The sequence below is a fragment of the Neophocaena asiaeorientalis genome, unplaced genomic scaffold (genome assembly GCF_003031525.2).
Source record: "Neophocaena asiaeorientalis asiaeorientalis breed wild unplaced genomic scaffold, Neophocaena_asiaeorientalis_V1.1 scaffold229, whole genome shotgun sequence".
Taxonomy (NCBI): domain Eukaryota; kingdom Metazoa; phylum Chordata; class Mammalia; order Artiodactyla; family Phocoenidae; genus Neophocaena; species Neophocaena asiaeorientalis.
Genome location: NW_020174096.1, coordinates 5,432,043 through 5,448,416, shown reverse-complemented (window position 1 = coordinate 5,448,416; position 16,374 = coordinate 5,432,043). Strand labels below are relative to the sequence as shown.

At 36.1% G+C, this 16,374-nt stretch overlaps 1 protein-coding gene across 3 annotated transcripts in view; it reads left to right on the top strand.

Annotated features, from left to right (window-relative positions):
* TTC33 (tetratricopeptide repeat domain 33) overlaps positions 1-12,589 on the top strand; it is a 32,134-nt gene extending 19,545 nt beyond the window's left edge. For all 3 annotated transcript variants that reach the window (XM_024754611.1, XM_024754610.1, XM_024754613.1), the window contains exons 3-5: positions 5,541-5,622; positions 7,435-7,566; positions 10,570-12,589. In XM_024754611.1, the coding sequence (XP_024610379.1) occupies positions 5,541-5,622; positions 7,435-7,566; positions 10,570-10,923 (568 nt within the window). In that variant the 3' untranslated portion in view covers positions 10,924-12,589. The remainder of the gene's footprint in view (positions 1-5,540; positions 5,623-7,434; positions 7,567-10,569) is intronic.
* The last annotated feature ends 3,785 nt before the right edge of the window (positions 12,590-16,374 follow it).

Here is a 16,374-nt window from a genome sequence, read left to right as displayed (position 1 = left end):
GTATATGTTTTATGAACCATTTGATAATAAGTTGCAGACATCATGAAAGCTTATCCCTGAAAACTTCTATATGAATTTTCTATCAATAAGGACATTTCCAAAATAACCATAATATAACTAGCATGTAAGACAACAATAATTTCCTAATATTTGTTAGTATCTCATACGTATTTAGTTTTGCAGTTGTCCATAAAATGTTTTTTATAGCTGATTTTTTGGCTGAAGATCCAATCAAGACTCATACGTCGTTACTGGTTGTTAGGTGTTTTTAGTCTCTTTCAATTTAGAGCTGGGTCTAAGACTACATACGTTTAGTGGATCAAACTTTGTATGCCATCTGTTTTTCTAAATAAAGTTTTGTTGGCACACAGCACCACTCATTTGTGTTGTCTGTGGTTGTTTTCACACTAGAGCAGCAGAGTCAGGTAGTTGGAACAGACTGTCTTGTCTCCAAAGCCTAAAGTATTTACGATTTGGCCCTTTACAGAAAAAAGTTTGTGGACCCTTATTTAGAACATTAGAACAATTCTCTCACCTTTAAAAGTTTTTCCCATGGCATTGACTTTTTGAATTAACTAGGCAAATTGCTTAGTAGACTGGCTCACACTCTGGATTTGCCTGATTTTTTCTCCATCTCTTGTATTTTATGTAAACTGGAAGTTAAGTCAGGCAGCTTCAATTGAAGTTCAATTCTTTTTTTGCTAGAATATTCATGGTGTTATTTACTTTCTGTTACATCACATCATGATATATATAATATCTGGGTGTCCCTTTAGTGATGCTAAGGTCAGTTACAGCATTCAGGGGAATATCAGCCTTATCTTCCATTGTACAGTTCTGCATCAATCTTTTCCCTAATGGTTTTAGCATCCACTGATGGTCATCATTTAGATCCATCTAGATCCATTATTTCATAAGTGATGATTTTTAAAATTCTAATATTTCTCCTGCATTTATTAGCTGTTTTCTTCCCCCGTTAAGAACTTTCCTTCATCAGCATTTGTTTAGAGGTTTATTTTTATGTTTAAGTTGTTGAAGGAAAAAAGTTTTTTGTCCCTTACAAAGGTTTTGAAAGTAGTGTTCCTGTACATGTCCTCTTATTGTTTACAGTAGTTTAAAAGTAGTTGTTCACGTCCGGAGCCTGTGCTCTGCAACGGGAGAGGCCACAACAGTGAGAGGCCCGCTTACCGCCAAAAAAAAAAAAAAAAGTAGTTGTTCATTTGAAGCAGAGCTTTTAAGTGTATGTTTGTGTGTGCGTGCATGCACCTGCGTACTAGATTGAGGAGAGAAGATATGAGAGGCTGCTGCTGTATTTGTTTTTCACTATAAGGATTTCCCCTTTTTTCTATAAGACCAAAATTTTAAAATTATAATTCTAATTGTTAAACACCTAGACTAGTTTCAGAGGATTAAACAACCTGAATATGATTTGTATTTTAGATATAATCTTCTTATACTTAAAAAGTACTAGTGTCATTTGAATTCTTGATTAGTTTAGAGATTGCTAATTCTGATAACTAAACTAACCTGGAACTGTCCCTTGTACGTCTGGCATATTAATAGAAAATCTGAAGGGGAGTTGTATAGACGAGTAAATATAATACTTATTTTTCCCTCAGTGGCTTTTTTTCTTAATTAAAAGAAATCAATGTGAGTGATATCTTGAGTTATACAACCTTCCTTCTAAGGTGATCTCATTTCCAGTCAGTTTTACATCAAACATAATATGTGTATTCTGTTTGACCTCCAAAATACATTTTTTCTTCTTTAATAATTATTATTCGTGGCACACTTTCTTCCAAAAGAGAATTGTAATGGCCAAAGTGTAACTTTTTTCCAGATTTATTGAGATATAATTGATATATAACACTGTGTAAGTTTAAGGTTTACAAGGTGATGATTTGAACATGTATATATTTCAAAATGATTCCCACAATAAGGTTAGTTAACACATCCATCACCTCATAAAATTACTTTGTTTGTATTTGGTGAGAACATTTAAGATCTACTCTCTTAGCAACTTTCAAGTATGTGATACAGTACTAGAGTCACCACACCATGCTGTGCATTATGTCTCTAGAACGTATTCATCTTATAACTGGAAGTTTGTACCAAAGGGTTACTTTTAGTATCTAACAAGGGAGGATCCATTTGGGACGGTAGTAATCAGTCTTTAAGTATTATGCTGTAGAGGGAAGAATTTGATGATTTCAGGACTTGAGAAGACGTTTTGTGTGTGTGTTATATACGTTATATTAAAATATACTGGAAGGGTATACAATAAAATGTTAAGTATATTAACTATGGTTATGATCTTTGGGTGGTGAAATTGTGTCTTAAATTTCTGTGTGTGTGTGTGTGTGTGTGTGTGTGCGCGTGCGTGTGCACACGTGCGCACATACCCACGCCCACTTTCCTCTGTTTTCTGCTTCTTCTCTATTTGTATACCCAGGGAAACATTTTTTATATCAAAACAGGTATCATTTACTCAGGTAAAGAATATAAGGAAGACCTGATTTAAGAATATTTTTTGTTCAAAAAAATACTGAATACCAATATAAGCCACCAGTGCAATTTATAGTTGCCAGCACGGATTTGCTGTCTTAGCTGCCTTAAAAGCTGTACATGTGCAGATCAAGGAAGGAAGAGGTCCATTGGAATCTGCAGGCCCTGTCTTCCTCCTCCTTCCCTTTTCCTCCTCTCTGCAAGCTGTGGTTTTTATCCCTGTTTAAGAGTCTGCCAGTAAAGTTCAGACTTTCTCTTTCCTTCTCTGTGTGTTTTTTTTTTTTGCTAAGTGCAATACCAGGTGAAGTCCTTGTATCTTTTCTCTCCATCCTTTTTTAGAGGGACTTTTGGCTTAAAGGAAGCTGCTTTATCTAAAGGGGCTGGGAAAGGAAAGACTAAGAATGGGCTCCTTTAGGCATTAGTATATGAATCCAAGCAGTGTGACCTGATAGGTGGTGATGCTACAGAAGGAGCTAGTTAGTTAATTCTGTAGAGTTGATGGTATTTTAATAGAATAATTGGAATTCATAAATAAAGAATTTTAATGGTACCTGAAAAGATACTTAAATGTCTTACTTTGAAGTGCATTTGGTGGGTCTAAGCTAACACTGACATGACAATTATTTTAAAATAACTGTGAGCCTCAGGTTCCCATTCAGGGTAACTAGAAAGTAACAGTGGGACACAGTGGTTTAGCCAGCGTGTGTATACCACGTGCTAAGCACAGTTTGTGTGGAGAATTGTGTGCCAGCCACTCAGGCCTGTGCAGGCCAGGCTAGTGGGTATAGCCTGACTCTGCACAGAAGTGCCAGGGCCCGTGGAAAGCAGAGCAATGCATGGAGCACTGCAAAGGGATCTCTGAGTGAGACGGAAGGAGGAGCATTGAAGGACAGCGGCCAGTGAGACGGCATGTCTCCACTATTACTTCCCACTTGGGGGACCCTGGCTCTACACAGGTGCTTGAGTTTGGCAAAATCCTTGATAGAGAAGTAATTTTCACTTGGTGAAGCTCTTAAAGATTTGATTTGTGTCCTAAGAATAGGTCTGTTGCAGGCAGAGACGGGAAAACATACAGCATCATGGTAGCACATCATAAAAATGAGGTGAATAATGGTCTCTCTGTCTTCAGATCATTGGTAGTTCCTAAAATTCGAGTAGTCTTTCACCCAGAGTTAAACAGTCTTCAAGCAAATACCTCCTCGGGGCTCAGCGGGGACCCCTGTTAGGGAAGAAGATATTAACAGTGGTTCTGATAATCATTTCTGTGTATTCAGATGTGGTTTGTCTAGAAACAAAGACTGCCAGCCATTGTGGGGTGAATCTTCAGCTTATTGTTATATTGATACCTTAGCCTGCTGCTACAGAATAACAGTAGCCATTGCTACAACCCATGCGGCAGTTAAGGCAGGCTTTCTGTAGCGCACTTGCGTGCTGTCCACCTTCACCCCTGCTGCTAGCCATGGAGTTGGCAGTGTGGCAAAATTATTCTAAGATAGCTGCCGACCTTTTGCCGTGTGCCATGGTGGCACAGGACCCTGGAAATGGTATTGCCATTTGTATTATTTACTAGTAAAGGAGTGCTGTAGCAAGGTGGAAGCAGAGATAGAGAATGTACTTTTTTATGGTTTTCAGCTTTGTATTTTCTACCAGATTCTGCCTTTATTTCTTTAGTTTTCTGCTCCCTGCTTAAATAATAATCAGTGCAGGTTAGCCCACATTTTGGTTGTTATGTTTGGTTTGGATCTTCACATAGAAGGTAGGAAATTATACACTAGAATACATGGAGGAAAGGAAGGGTAGCAAGAAGAGATTTAAGAGAAGACGGTACATGATAGGGCTTAATATCCCAATAGAGATCTTATCAGTGGTTCTGAACTCTGGTTTATATTAGCATAACTTGGGGAACTTTAAAAAAATACAGCTGCCTGGGCCCTACTCCAAGAATTTGTTTTCATTGATCTGAGACAGGGACCAGCATATATGTGTGTGTATATGCGTGTGTGTGTGTGTGCACGCACGTGTATTTTTTTCCCCTCACAAACCTCCCTAGATCGTCTCTATGTAGCCAGGAATGAAAACTGGTAGATTATATATTTTCTGTTTAGCTCTAGAAAAGAGAATGAGTAGCATTGAGGGGAAGGTACAGGATAGAAAGTTTCAGCTCATTATAATGAAGAATATTCTAGTAATTTGAACTTTGTCCTCCTAGAAATAATCAGGTATACATGAGTTAACTGCTTGGGAAGGATGCTGTGAAGGTGACTGCTTTGGATAATATGCAGGACTTAATCATTTCTTAATTTTATTAAAAAAAAAAGTGCTACTGTGCTGCAGATTTGGCATGGAGTATGCTAAGATCAGTTTGGGGCATATTCAGTTTGAGGTGTCTATAGGGAATCGAGGTAGAGATGTTAGCTCAGAAGAGAGTTGTGACTGGGAGAACATCAGTGAAAAGATGATAGTGGAAATCACTGTCTTCATACTGTTTTTCGTTCATGTGACCCATATCTTATAAACTTACCATTTATTGATAGTGATAACTAAGACATGGTCCCTGTGTTCTTGGAGCTTATAGACAAAAAATCTTAAAACTGAAGAATCTTTACAGAATGACCTGGCAACATCTTAAATTGTCATCTCTGTCAGCTAGATTGCTGCAGTAGAGCCGAGGGTTGTAATTAGATTATAAGTTCTTGAGAGAAATCCTTTGTAATGCATCTGAAATGAATGACAGCGCATGCAGACATTGAGGTTGGTGAAAAGAAGAAATTCTGGTGGTGATTTCTTAGGCCAGAAAATAAAATCTTGAAAATTTTCAGAAATCTTTTTTATTTAGGTTTTGCTTTTTTCTCTTTTGCTGTCCTTTCCCTTCATGTCTTGAATTTTCCTGCTTTTGTAACATCACCATTATCAGTTCTTGAATAGAGATATTTCTTGGTAAACAATTATTCCTTATTTTCTGATTTTTAAATTTGGTCATGTACTCTCAAAGACATACTGAAAATATAATATTAATGTAACTTTAACAACCATAGATACCGAGAGGCGATTCAGAAGTGGGATGAAGCGCTACAGTTAACCCCAAATGATGCTACCCTGTATGAGATGAAATCACAGGTAATAATTATGAAGAATTTCCCTTTCATTGTGAAATTGCACTCACTATGTCTGGTGAGCGGTGATGAACCAAAAGAGCATTTCCTCCCATTTTCTTTCTTTTTTTTTGTAAATTTATTTATTTAATTTATTTACTTTTGGCTGCATTGGGTCTTCATTGCTTCGCACGGGCTTTCTCTAGTTGCAGCGAGCGGGGGCTACTCTTCGTTGCAGTGCACAGGCTTCTCATTGCAGTGGCTTTTCTTGTAGCGGAGCACAGGCTCTAGGTGTGCGGGCTTCAGTAGTTGTGGCTCTCGGGTTCTAGAGCGCAGGCTCAGTAGTTGCGGCACACGGGCTTAGTTGCTCAGCGGCATGTGGGATCTTCCCGGACCAGGGCTCAAACCCATGTCCCCTGCATTGGCAGGCGGATTCTTAACTACTGCGCCACCAGGGAAGCCCCATTTTCTTTTTTTAAAAATATAGTTTATTTGGGAAAAACATATGTCACCATATTATTTATGGCTCTTCTTCATGCATCAAATTAGAAGTTTAAAACACTTCACAGTGAAGCTAACTTTCATTTCAACCTAACTGCTTAAGATATGAGCAGATGGATGTCCTTTAAAAAGTCACTGGTGATCTGTTAAATGAATGAAATGTGTTAGCTTTCCTTGGAAATTAATTGTAGTGGACTTAGCAATAACTCAGTCTCTTCAGAATGAGGATGGGTTGGATTCTAGATGATGCTATTTCTCTAATAATGGCCTAGTCCATAGCAAAAGGTCAGAATAGACTCAATTTATTAATATTATAAAAATAACATTTGTACTTAAAAATACAGTTTTAATATTTTGTGGGAAATTTCATAAAGAAAACCTCTGAGCACTTGTATTAGATTATCCAAAAGATGTTTAAAATCTCAAACAGAGAATTAACCATACTTCTGGCAGGGAGTGGTTGCAGTTCAGCCTTGATCCCCACACCTAGCATATCTTGCAGATGATGATCCCAAACATAGGGCACATCCTTTTTCAGCTTTGATGGTAGTTTTTCCAGGAAAAACCCAAATAAATTATTTCCACTGAGTGGAATGCTGTGAGGACCTTCATTTGGATAAGTCTTTAATTTTTAATCTTAAATATGTATGCATTAAAGATAGGATTTGTGGCAAGCTATATGAAATGAGTTGTTTTATTTGGAATCTGATAATGATGGTGTCACAAATCTTGTGAAATGCAGATGGGCAAAATATTATAGATAAAAGCCAGCCCTTTCCCATAAATTGAGGTAGAGGGTTCTGGAACTCCCTGATTTTTCTGATGTGTATGATTTGAAGAACCCAGTTGTGGGGAGGCTGGTGGAGTGTTTAAATGATTTTTATAGCAGAAAGATGTTCACTAGGGATAGGATGGGTAGTTGAACAAATTTAAATTTACCTTGTTTGACAGCAGGACCTGGAGTTCCCTAAAAAAACACATTGTAAGTAGAATAAATAGAAGGGGAATTGGGGTTCAAATAGCTGTGAGCCACCATGGCCAGAATATGACCACCTGGTTTTGACCAGATGGACAGTAGGTTTCATCAATTGAAAAGGGAATGCTTTATATTTTTCATAGTTATTTCAGGAGTAGGAAGAATATAATTTCTAACCCTGAAGAGCAAAGAAGGGGGTCAAACCCACTAAAATGTTACATTTTCCAGACTAAAAATGTATTTTTAAAAATGAAAAGAGTTGTTTACATACAATTATCCATTTTTTCTTTTTGGCTAGTATTTAGTTTGCTAATTTATGAATATTACTGATGGGTTTTGTTTATTCTTTTTTGGCTATAGGTCCTAATGTCTCTTCATGAAACGTTCCCAGCAGTTCATGCTGCGGAAATGGCTGTCCAGAGAAATCCACATTCATGGGAATCTTGGCAAACTTTGGGACGTGCTCAGCTTGGATTAGGAGAGATAGTCTTGGTAAGTAAGTCGGATCATTACAGTGATGACATTTTATTTTGACATGCTTTTCATCAGCTGAACCAAAAAGTAAATAGTCATTTATCATGTGTACACAAAAAGTAAATAGCAAATAACCTTTTAAAGGTATTAACCCATAAACACAGATGAGTTATTACCAAACATCTTTTTCCATTATAGATATCAATTATATCAGGATTAGAATATTTTTCAGGTATTTGACATCATGGGAATTAAAAAAATATTAACATGAAATGTAGGCATTTGGTAAACCTTATTTAAATATAAAACAACTTTTAGGTTAGTTCCTTGCATCATTAAATTTATCACATTATAAAGTGGTATTAGTATCACCATGGAGACAAAAACCACTAAAAGATTATGTTGAGGAAGGAAGAAAGTGAAATACAGGAGAGTAATGGTGATAAATATTCAGACTGAAAAATTGCTAAGCTTAGTGAGGGGAGAAATGGGGAAGGGTAGAAGCTTATGAAAATGAAATACTCATTGTGTAAAGTTTACTCTAAACTGGTACTTGATGCATTTCTCACCTTGTCTGGACTATACCTTGTAGGTAGCAAAGGCTTGGTAGGTCAGAGTTGGCTGTGAGCATTGTCCTGTTTTTGTTTTTCTTTTGACTGAACTATATATACCTGACAGCTAATTTCCTAAAAGACTTCTGTAAATCTAATATAGTGGTGCCACATTTGCTCTTTGTCATCAAAAATTAAGATTTTTCATGCTTTCATTAGCTTTTTACAGTTAAAAACAAAACAAGCAAAAAAATACTAAAGAAGTTTCTTTAAAGGCTAAAATTATTGGTAAATCCTGAATTTAACATTACTAATAATGGCTTTAGTCAGTTGTAGATAACTTAGATTTTTCTGGTACTCTTGTAAATATATCATTATTTCTAATTACCAAAGAAGGTATTTTTCAAATTCTCAAAAATCATAAGGAATTTTGATGAGAAAAGGATTGCTTAAAGTAAAATAACTTAAAAATGATAATCTGAAATAAAATTCACAGTGATGGAAACAAGTTAAACCAAAGGTTGTTTTCTTTCCTTGCCATTTAACATAGTCATCTTTCCTCTTTTTTATCTGAAGACTTAAATCATATCAGAGTTGGAAAAAGAAATTCAAGGAATTTAGTTTTCTAACAGGTTAACAGCAAAACAAAAGTCTATTCTATGATACTTTTTACCCATTTCTGTTTATTAGAAACTTACAAATCATTATCTGTTTTGCTTATAAGTACCTATGGTAATGGGAAAAATCTCTAGGACATAATGTTTAGCAAAGATTGTCCTATAAAGAAAGAAAATAAACTGCAGGTGAGACAACAGAGATACTTTGAATAAACCAATAAAAGTAAAATTATTCAATATTTTAAGTTTTTAAAATAGGAGTACCAGTTGTTCAACTGTTATTTTTTCCGCTTGATACATTTCTTTCTATTTATATTGTGAAATTCTTGGAATTAAAAGTGTTTTTCCCCCATTTAATACAGTTTTAGGGCTCTACTTGAAAAAATCTAAATTTGTAATTTTTATGTAAACTTAAGCTGTTCTTTTGAAATACTAGAATGGTTAAAAAAATAACTTTACTCATTGTCATAATGAAGGGAATACTATAAAAAAATATATCGAAAACAAGCTAAAATTTCTAACATCTCACAGTTCTTTCTACATATACATATGGACAAAAACATAAGAAAATACATAGGTAAATAGAACAGGCAGTAAATTAAAAGTCAATAGTTGTATATACATCTATGAGTATTTAGATTTTTATGCAGAGCTAGGTGTGTATGTTGGAAAATGTTCATAGGCTTAGTTTGTTTTTCATTTTCTAATTCTTCGAGGTATAAAGTTAGGTTTTTTTCCTTGAGATCTTTTCTTTTTTTAACGTAGGCATTTATCATTATAAACTTCCTCTTAGTTTTGCTTTTGCTGTATCCTATAGTATCAGGATGTTACATTTTAATTTTCATCTCAAGATATGTTTTAATTTCTCTTTTGATTTCTTCTTTGACTCACTGGTTGTTCAAGAGTGTGCTGTTTTATTTCCATGTGTCTGTAAGTTTTTCCAGTTTCCTTCTGCTGTTGATTTCTAGTTTTATTTCATTGTAGTCAGAAAAGATACTTGGTATGTCTTCTTAAATTTAAGACTTGTTTTGTGACCTAAGATGTGATCTATCCTGGAAATGTTCTGTGTGTTCTTGAGAATGATGTGTATTTTGCTGCTGTTGTATGAATCATTCTATATATGTCTGTTAGGTCCCTTTGGTCTATAGTGTTGTTCAGATCTTCTGTTTCCTTATTGATCTTCTGTCTGAATGTTCTATCCATTATTGAAAGTGGGGTGTTGAATCCACTACTAATACTTTATTGCTGTCTGTTTCTCCCTTCAGTTCTGTCAGTGTTTATGTACTTAAATGTTCTGATGTTGGGTGCATATATATTTATAATCGTTATATTTTTCTGGTGAATTGACACTTTTATCATTATATAATGTCCTTCTTTGTCTCCTGTGACACTCAAGACGTGTTATCATTATTATGATCTAAACTCTTGGCTTCAAAGATATGCATTCCTGGTACCTTTCTGATCATGGGTTAGCCCAGGAAATCGCCAGATTTATATATTTGCTGATCTGCAGAAGCTGAACAATGCATTTGCCTTGTTTTGAGCCATAATATCAGTACCTCTGTTTTAATAGACTTTTAGTCCTCATCAACAATTTGTCAGCCACTTTCTTTTACACTCTTTGACTCTTTTTTTTTTTTTTTTTTTTTTTTTTTTTTCTTTTTTTTTTTTTTTTTTTTTTTTTTTACTGTAACCATCATCTAGTGGGTAGAGAACAGCTCTAACTTCCATCTTTACATTCTAATACATTGAGGAAAAAGAGAGAGAGAGATATGGATATTGTGGATTATATTAAATACACTCCTTTTTTAAAACTAAGCAAACAAAAACATCTGACCTTTTCTCCTCCCTAGGCAATTCGAAGTTTTCAAGTAGCCCTTCACATCTATCCAATGAACCCTGAAATATGGAAAGAAGACCTTTCTTGGGCAAGAACGCTCCAGGAGCAGCAGAAGGTAGCACAGAGGATTAAAAAAAGTGAAGCGCCAGCAGAGGTAACACATTTCTCACCAAAGTCAATTCCTGAGTATGACTTTGAAAGTGAGGAGATTGTAGCTGTTTGTGCAGCTATTGCTGAAAAACAGAAGACAGTTGCAGCAGATAAAACAATGGTTATTGTGTCGGCTTCTGGGACTGTAGAGACTGTGACTGAGAAGGAAGACGGTGCTGCTCCACCAGATGGCTCTGTTTTTATCAAAGCCCGATGAAGCTTAGCAGGAATCATTTGAATCTATCTTTGCCACCTAAATTTTAGCCGTTGGGGCATTTAGAGAAACAGGGCAAAACTCCTGTTTGTAAAATAAGTTTTTCAGATGAGGCATATGAAAACTAAATGGAAGAATTATTGTGTAGTGTTTGGACTCTGCTTTGATAAGCTATGATTTCAGCTTCTTAAGATTAAAATTCTGAGTACAGTGGTTTTTTGATTAATAAGCTTAATTTAATCCAAATATATAAGTGAATGCATTTTAAAGATACAACTTGAAAAGTAAATTCTCAAATAGTGAATAACTTGATGGCCAGTGTTATTAAAATATTGACTTGTTGGCTTTTATGATAAAGGAAGTAGGCTTCTTGCCCTGCTAGAAATACCCTGCTGTTACTCTTCACTCTTCTTTTTCTCTTCTTTCATTAGAGTAAGTCTGTCACAAAGCTTGAATCTTTTTGACATTCATTTTGATTCAAGGTTGTCATTTGGTTATATGTGGGATCCTTGAAAGTTTGACTGAAAATGCATGCAAATGTGTACATTCTGAATATTTTCTGAAGTTTCTCTTAATTCTGATTTGTGCTTTTGTTTTGACTTTATAATTATTTATAACAATGGTAGTTGCTAGCTTCAGTATTTGTTAGATGTGTGAAATACTGATAAATGTCAGAATCATGGTTTTATTTAGAGTAGTCCTTAGTACCAAATGAGTCATTTTTAAGATGTGCATTTTTTAAAATGAATGGCTCTTATAGATACATCATAACAAATTGCACTGCTGTTGTCCCAGTCAAAAGCAGCTATTTTCTTTTCCTTATTTTTACAAGATTAAAACCCTTGAAAATAACTTATCTCTTGATATAACTTTCCAGCTGATGGTTTGGAATTCCTTTTCTAGTTAACTTTTCTGGAACTACTCAGTGAAATGAGAAACAATCACAGTTTTAAATAGCTAAATTATACCTTTCTAAAAATTGGAGAAAAAAAAAGTAGAGATTTATTAAAGTGCCAATGAATGAATACCTTAGGCACAACATACATAGAAACTGAAATGTGATTTATGGTTCAGTCCCGTGAGTAGAAAGGATATATTGCAGAATATATTTCATTGAAAGGCCACAGTCACATCCACAAGTCAATACTGTCACTGCTAATATTAATTGTTATTTTTATGCCACATATATGTTAGTACAGTAGAACTGCTGTGTACTGTTACTTCTGAAACTCAGGAAGCTATTATTGGTTTAAAATTAATTTTATCCTTGTTAGAGAGGAAGTAAGTTATTTTAAAGAATCTCACCTTACCCTCTGAGGGCATGTACATGTAATACTGTACATTTTTCTGAGATAATTTAAAAACATTTCTTTTAGTCGAATGCTTACCTCTTTTTTTCAGAGTTGGAGAAGCCAGCACTTACCTTGGAAAGTATTATATTTTTTCCCTAAAGTTGTATCAGAAAGTTAGCTCTGGTTAAAGAAGTTAGTTTTAGAAAGACCCAAAAAACAAATATTAATTATATTTTATTTTGTTTAATAAGGTATATTCTCAAAGGGCAGATAGTTGGGTATCTAGAGAAGTGAGCACTTACTATTTTGTATGTTGTTTTGAGTAATGGATGTGTATTGTATAATTTGTGAATAAATAGGTTTTTTCTGCATTTAAAGGTTTGCCTATTATTTTGTGTTGTTAGCTTTTGAAAAATTAGATTGATTTATTTGTGGGGTTTTTTTTTTTTTTTTTTTTGCGGTACGCGGGCCTCTCACTGCTGTGGCCTCTCCCGTTGTGGAGCACAGGCTCCGGACGCGCAGGCTCAGCAGGCTCAGCAGCCATGGCTCACGGGCCCAGCCGCTCCGCAGCATGTGGGATCTTCCCAGACCGGGGCACAAACCCGTGTCCCCTGCATCGGCAGGCGGACTCTCAACCACTGCGCCACCAGGGAAGCCCTGATTGATTTATTTAATTCATTTCTTATGTGAAAATAAAATATGTAAGGCACCTTGTATGGTGTCTTGTGTATGAAGTACTCAGTAAATGCTAGCTGTTTCTATGAAGAACTTGAATTGGTTTTATTTAACCTCACTTTCTTCTGACTTTAAGAAAGGAGGAGAACTTCTTTGTAATCTTTCCCTTTCGTGAAAGTGAGAAGTCACTACTTCTGATACTGTAGAACAGATGGCTTTCAGTTGAGGACTCTTCTTGGTGTAAGGTCTATATCTCAACCCAAAAGAAGCAAGACCCAGGATGGAGTGCACGTAGCCACTAAATTCTGTTTATGAACCTAGCGTTTCCTCTGTATTGACATCAGTAGGCCAGGTTTGTCTCTTCCTTACACAGAGATAAGACATAAGATGGTTTAGATGCAAGACGGAGGAGAGAAAGAAATAGTGAATTATACAGAAGGAAGGCAGCTCATTTCTTCAGGCCCCAAAAGATGCTTAGCTAACACTCTTCTGTGTGTGAAGAGAAGAATGCATACATTATTTTATAAGGATGTGAATACCGATAGATCTTTACCAAGCTTGGAAACTATAATAGCAAATTCTTTTGAATCTGAGAGAAAAACAGTTGATGTTCATGATAAAGATATAATCAAATATATTTAATATACTTTCTGAAACAGCACTACACACTAACATTATATTGAACATAGTTTGTAGTATTCTTGTTTGAAAATTGTATGGCATAGACACTCATTGGTCAGAACACTACACATCCAGACCATGCCTGATGATTTGAGAATCATATATTATTCTCTAGACACTGGGTTCTTTTTGTTGTTTGGCCGCACCAGTGGCACGCGGGATTTTAGTTCCCCGACGAGGAGTCGAACCCGCACCCCCTGCAGTGGGAGCACAGAGTCTTAACCACTGGACTGCCAGGGAAGCCCTGACAACAGGTTCTTAGATTATAGAGTATTTATCGTAAATGTGCTAAACATTGAAAAGTCATGCAAGGTATAAATCACAGAACCTGGATCTACTTTTTTTTTTTTAATTTTTTAATTTTATTTTATTTATTTTTTTATACAGCAGGTCCTTATTAGTCATCCATTTTGTACACATCAGTGTATACATGTCAATCCCAATCGCCCAATTCATCACACCACCACCACCTGCCATTTTCCCCCCTTGGTGTCTATACGTTTGTTCTCTACATCTGTGTCTCAATTTCTGCCCTGCAAACCGTTTCATCTGTACCATTTTTCTAGGTTCCACATATATGCACTAATATACGATATTTGTTTTTCTCTTTCTGACTTACTTCACTCTGTATGACAGTCTCTAGATCCATCCATGTCTCTACAAATGACCCAATTTCATTCCTTTTTATGGCTGAGTAATATTCCATTGTATATATGTACCACATCTTCTTTATCCATTCGTCTGTTGATAGGCATTTAGGTTGTTTCCATGACCTGGCTATTGTAAATAGTGCTGCAATGAAGATTGGGGTGCATGTGTCTTTTTGAATTATGGTTTTCTCTGGGTATATGCCCAGTAGTGGGATTGCTGGATCATATAGTAATTCAATTTTTAGTTTTTTAAGGAACCTCCATACTGTTCTCCATAGTGGCTGTATCAATTACATTCCCACCAACAGTGCAAGAGGGTTCCCTTTTCTCCACACCCTCTCCAGCATTTATTGTTTGTAGATTTTCTGATGAAGCCCATTCTAACTGGTGTGAGGTGATACCTCATTGTAGTTTTGATTTGCATTTCTCTAATAATTAGTTGGATCTACTTTAATTGGAGCCTATGTACAAAATTTTATGGTACTCACGTACGAAATCAGCTTTTAAATTGATGTTGTATGTCAAAACTATAATGAAGGGCTTCCCTGGTGGCGCAGCGGTTGGGAGTCCGCCTGCCGATGCAGGGGACACGGGTTCGTGCCCCGGTCCAGGAGGATCCCACGTGCCGCGGAGCGACTGGGCCCGTGGGCCATGGCTGCTGGGCCTGCGCGTCCGGAGCCTGTGCTCCGCAGCGGGAGAGGCCGCAGCGGTGAGAGGCCCACGTACCGCTAAAAAAGAAAAAAAAAAAAAAAAACTATAATGAAGACTTTAAATAAAAAAAAGGTTTGTTTCAGAAAACTAGAGTTTCCAGGATTATAACTAACATTACATTATATACTTTATGTAATGATGTCAAATGCTTGTTTCCCTTCCTTTCCCAGCAGTAGGAAATTGTCAGTCATTTCTTTAATTTCAGGTTTAATGAGTCAGAACCCCTTCTAAATTGACTCTGGACTTTGATTTCATGACATACATGTATCTAAATGAGCTGTGAGTTGACACAAAAACCATAGTTCTATAATTATCTTCAAATCATTAGGTATATTAAGTGTGTTTTTCCTCAGAGGTTATTATGAAACTGATAGTGTATTTTGTAATTGATGACATTTTAGGATTGAGAAAGTAAGGTTTTTCTTTTTTTAACCAATAATAAAATACACATGTTTATAAATGATTTACTCATTACCAAAGTAAAATGAAATGTGTCACTTCTGCCACATGCAATTAAGTATGTCCACTTGAATGGAAGAGAAGGGATGGCCCTATAGCCAGTGTACCATGAATTGTGCCTTAATGTGTGTTGTGTGTGAACCTCACTTGCTGTGTGTGCAGGGTGGAAGAAAGGGTGAGAAATGCTGGTCTACACTTTGTTGGGAAGGCAGAGGGTGGGGATGGTGCTGCTTTGGACATCCATTAACCAAGAAATTGCAATCTCTTCCTTCCCTCCCCTCTCCCACCTCACCAGTAAAGGGAATTTAAGATAAAGAACTGGACCTACAGCCCCTTTCTGCCTTTTTTTTTTTTTTGGATGTATCATGCCTGCAGAGAGCCTGTGTTGTGGTCTCTTGCCAGAAATGTTGTAGGTTTTGCAGTGAAGACTCTCTGTCCCTGTGAGGGGAGACCTATAGTTGTGCAGGACTGCCCATGCCTTGGTGAGCGGGTCTAATTCTGGGTTTGATATTAGGTGGCCATTGTTGTCACAAACTTAAATCACATCCTCTGACCTAGACTTTTTCAGCAGTAAATCTGACATATTAAATCTCTACATGACTTTTTGTCTCTTAAGCAGCTCAAAAAGTCAGGAGGAGAAAAGGGTGTTATTTTATGACTCCTTCAAACCCTAACAAAGATTAATGCAGATTATATTTCAATGTAAGCATGAGACAAAAATCAAATTTTTTTCTAATTTTAGATTTTTTTTAAATCATGGAAGTTCTATTGAAAATGGGTAATGTTAATTACAAGGCAACATGTAAACATTTGTTCAGGGTATCTAAAAGGTCTGCTGACTTAGCATTGTGCTAGACCACAATATCGACTCTAGATTTAATTTGAAGGGAAGAATATGAAACAATATCTCTGCCCACCCTGTCAACTTTAAGAGTGTAATTTACGTGTAATAACATGCATTCATTGTAAGAGCTTTGACACCATTA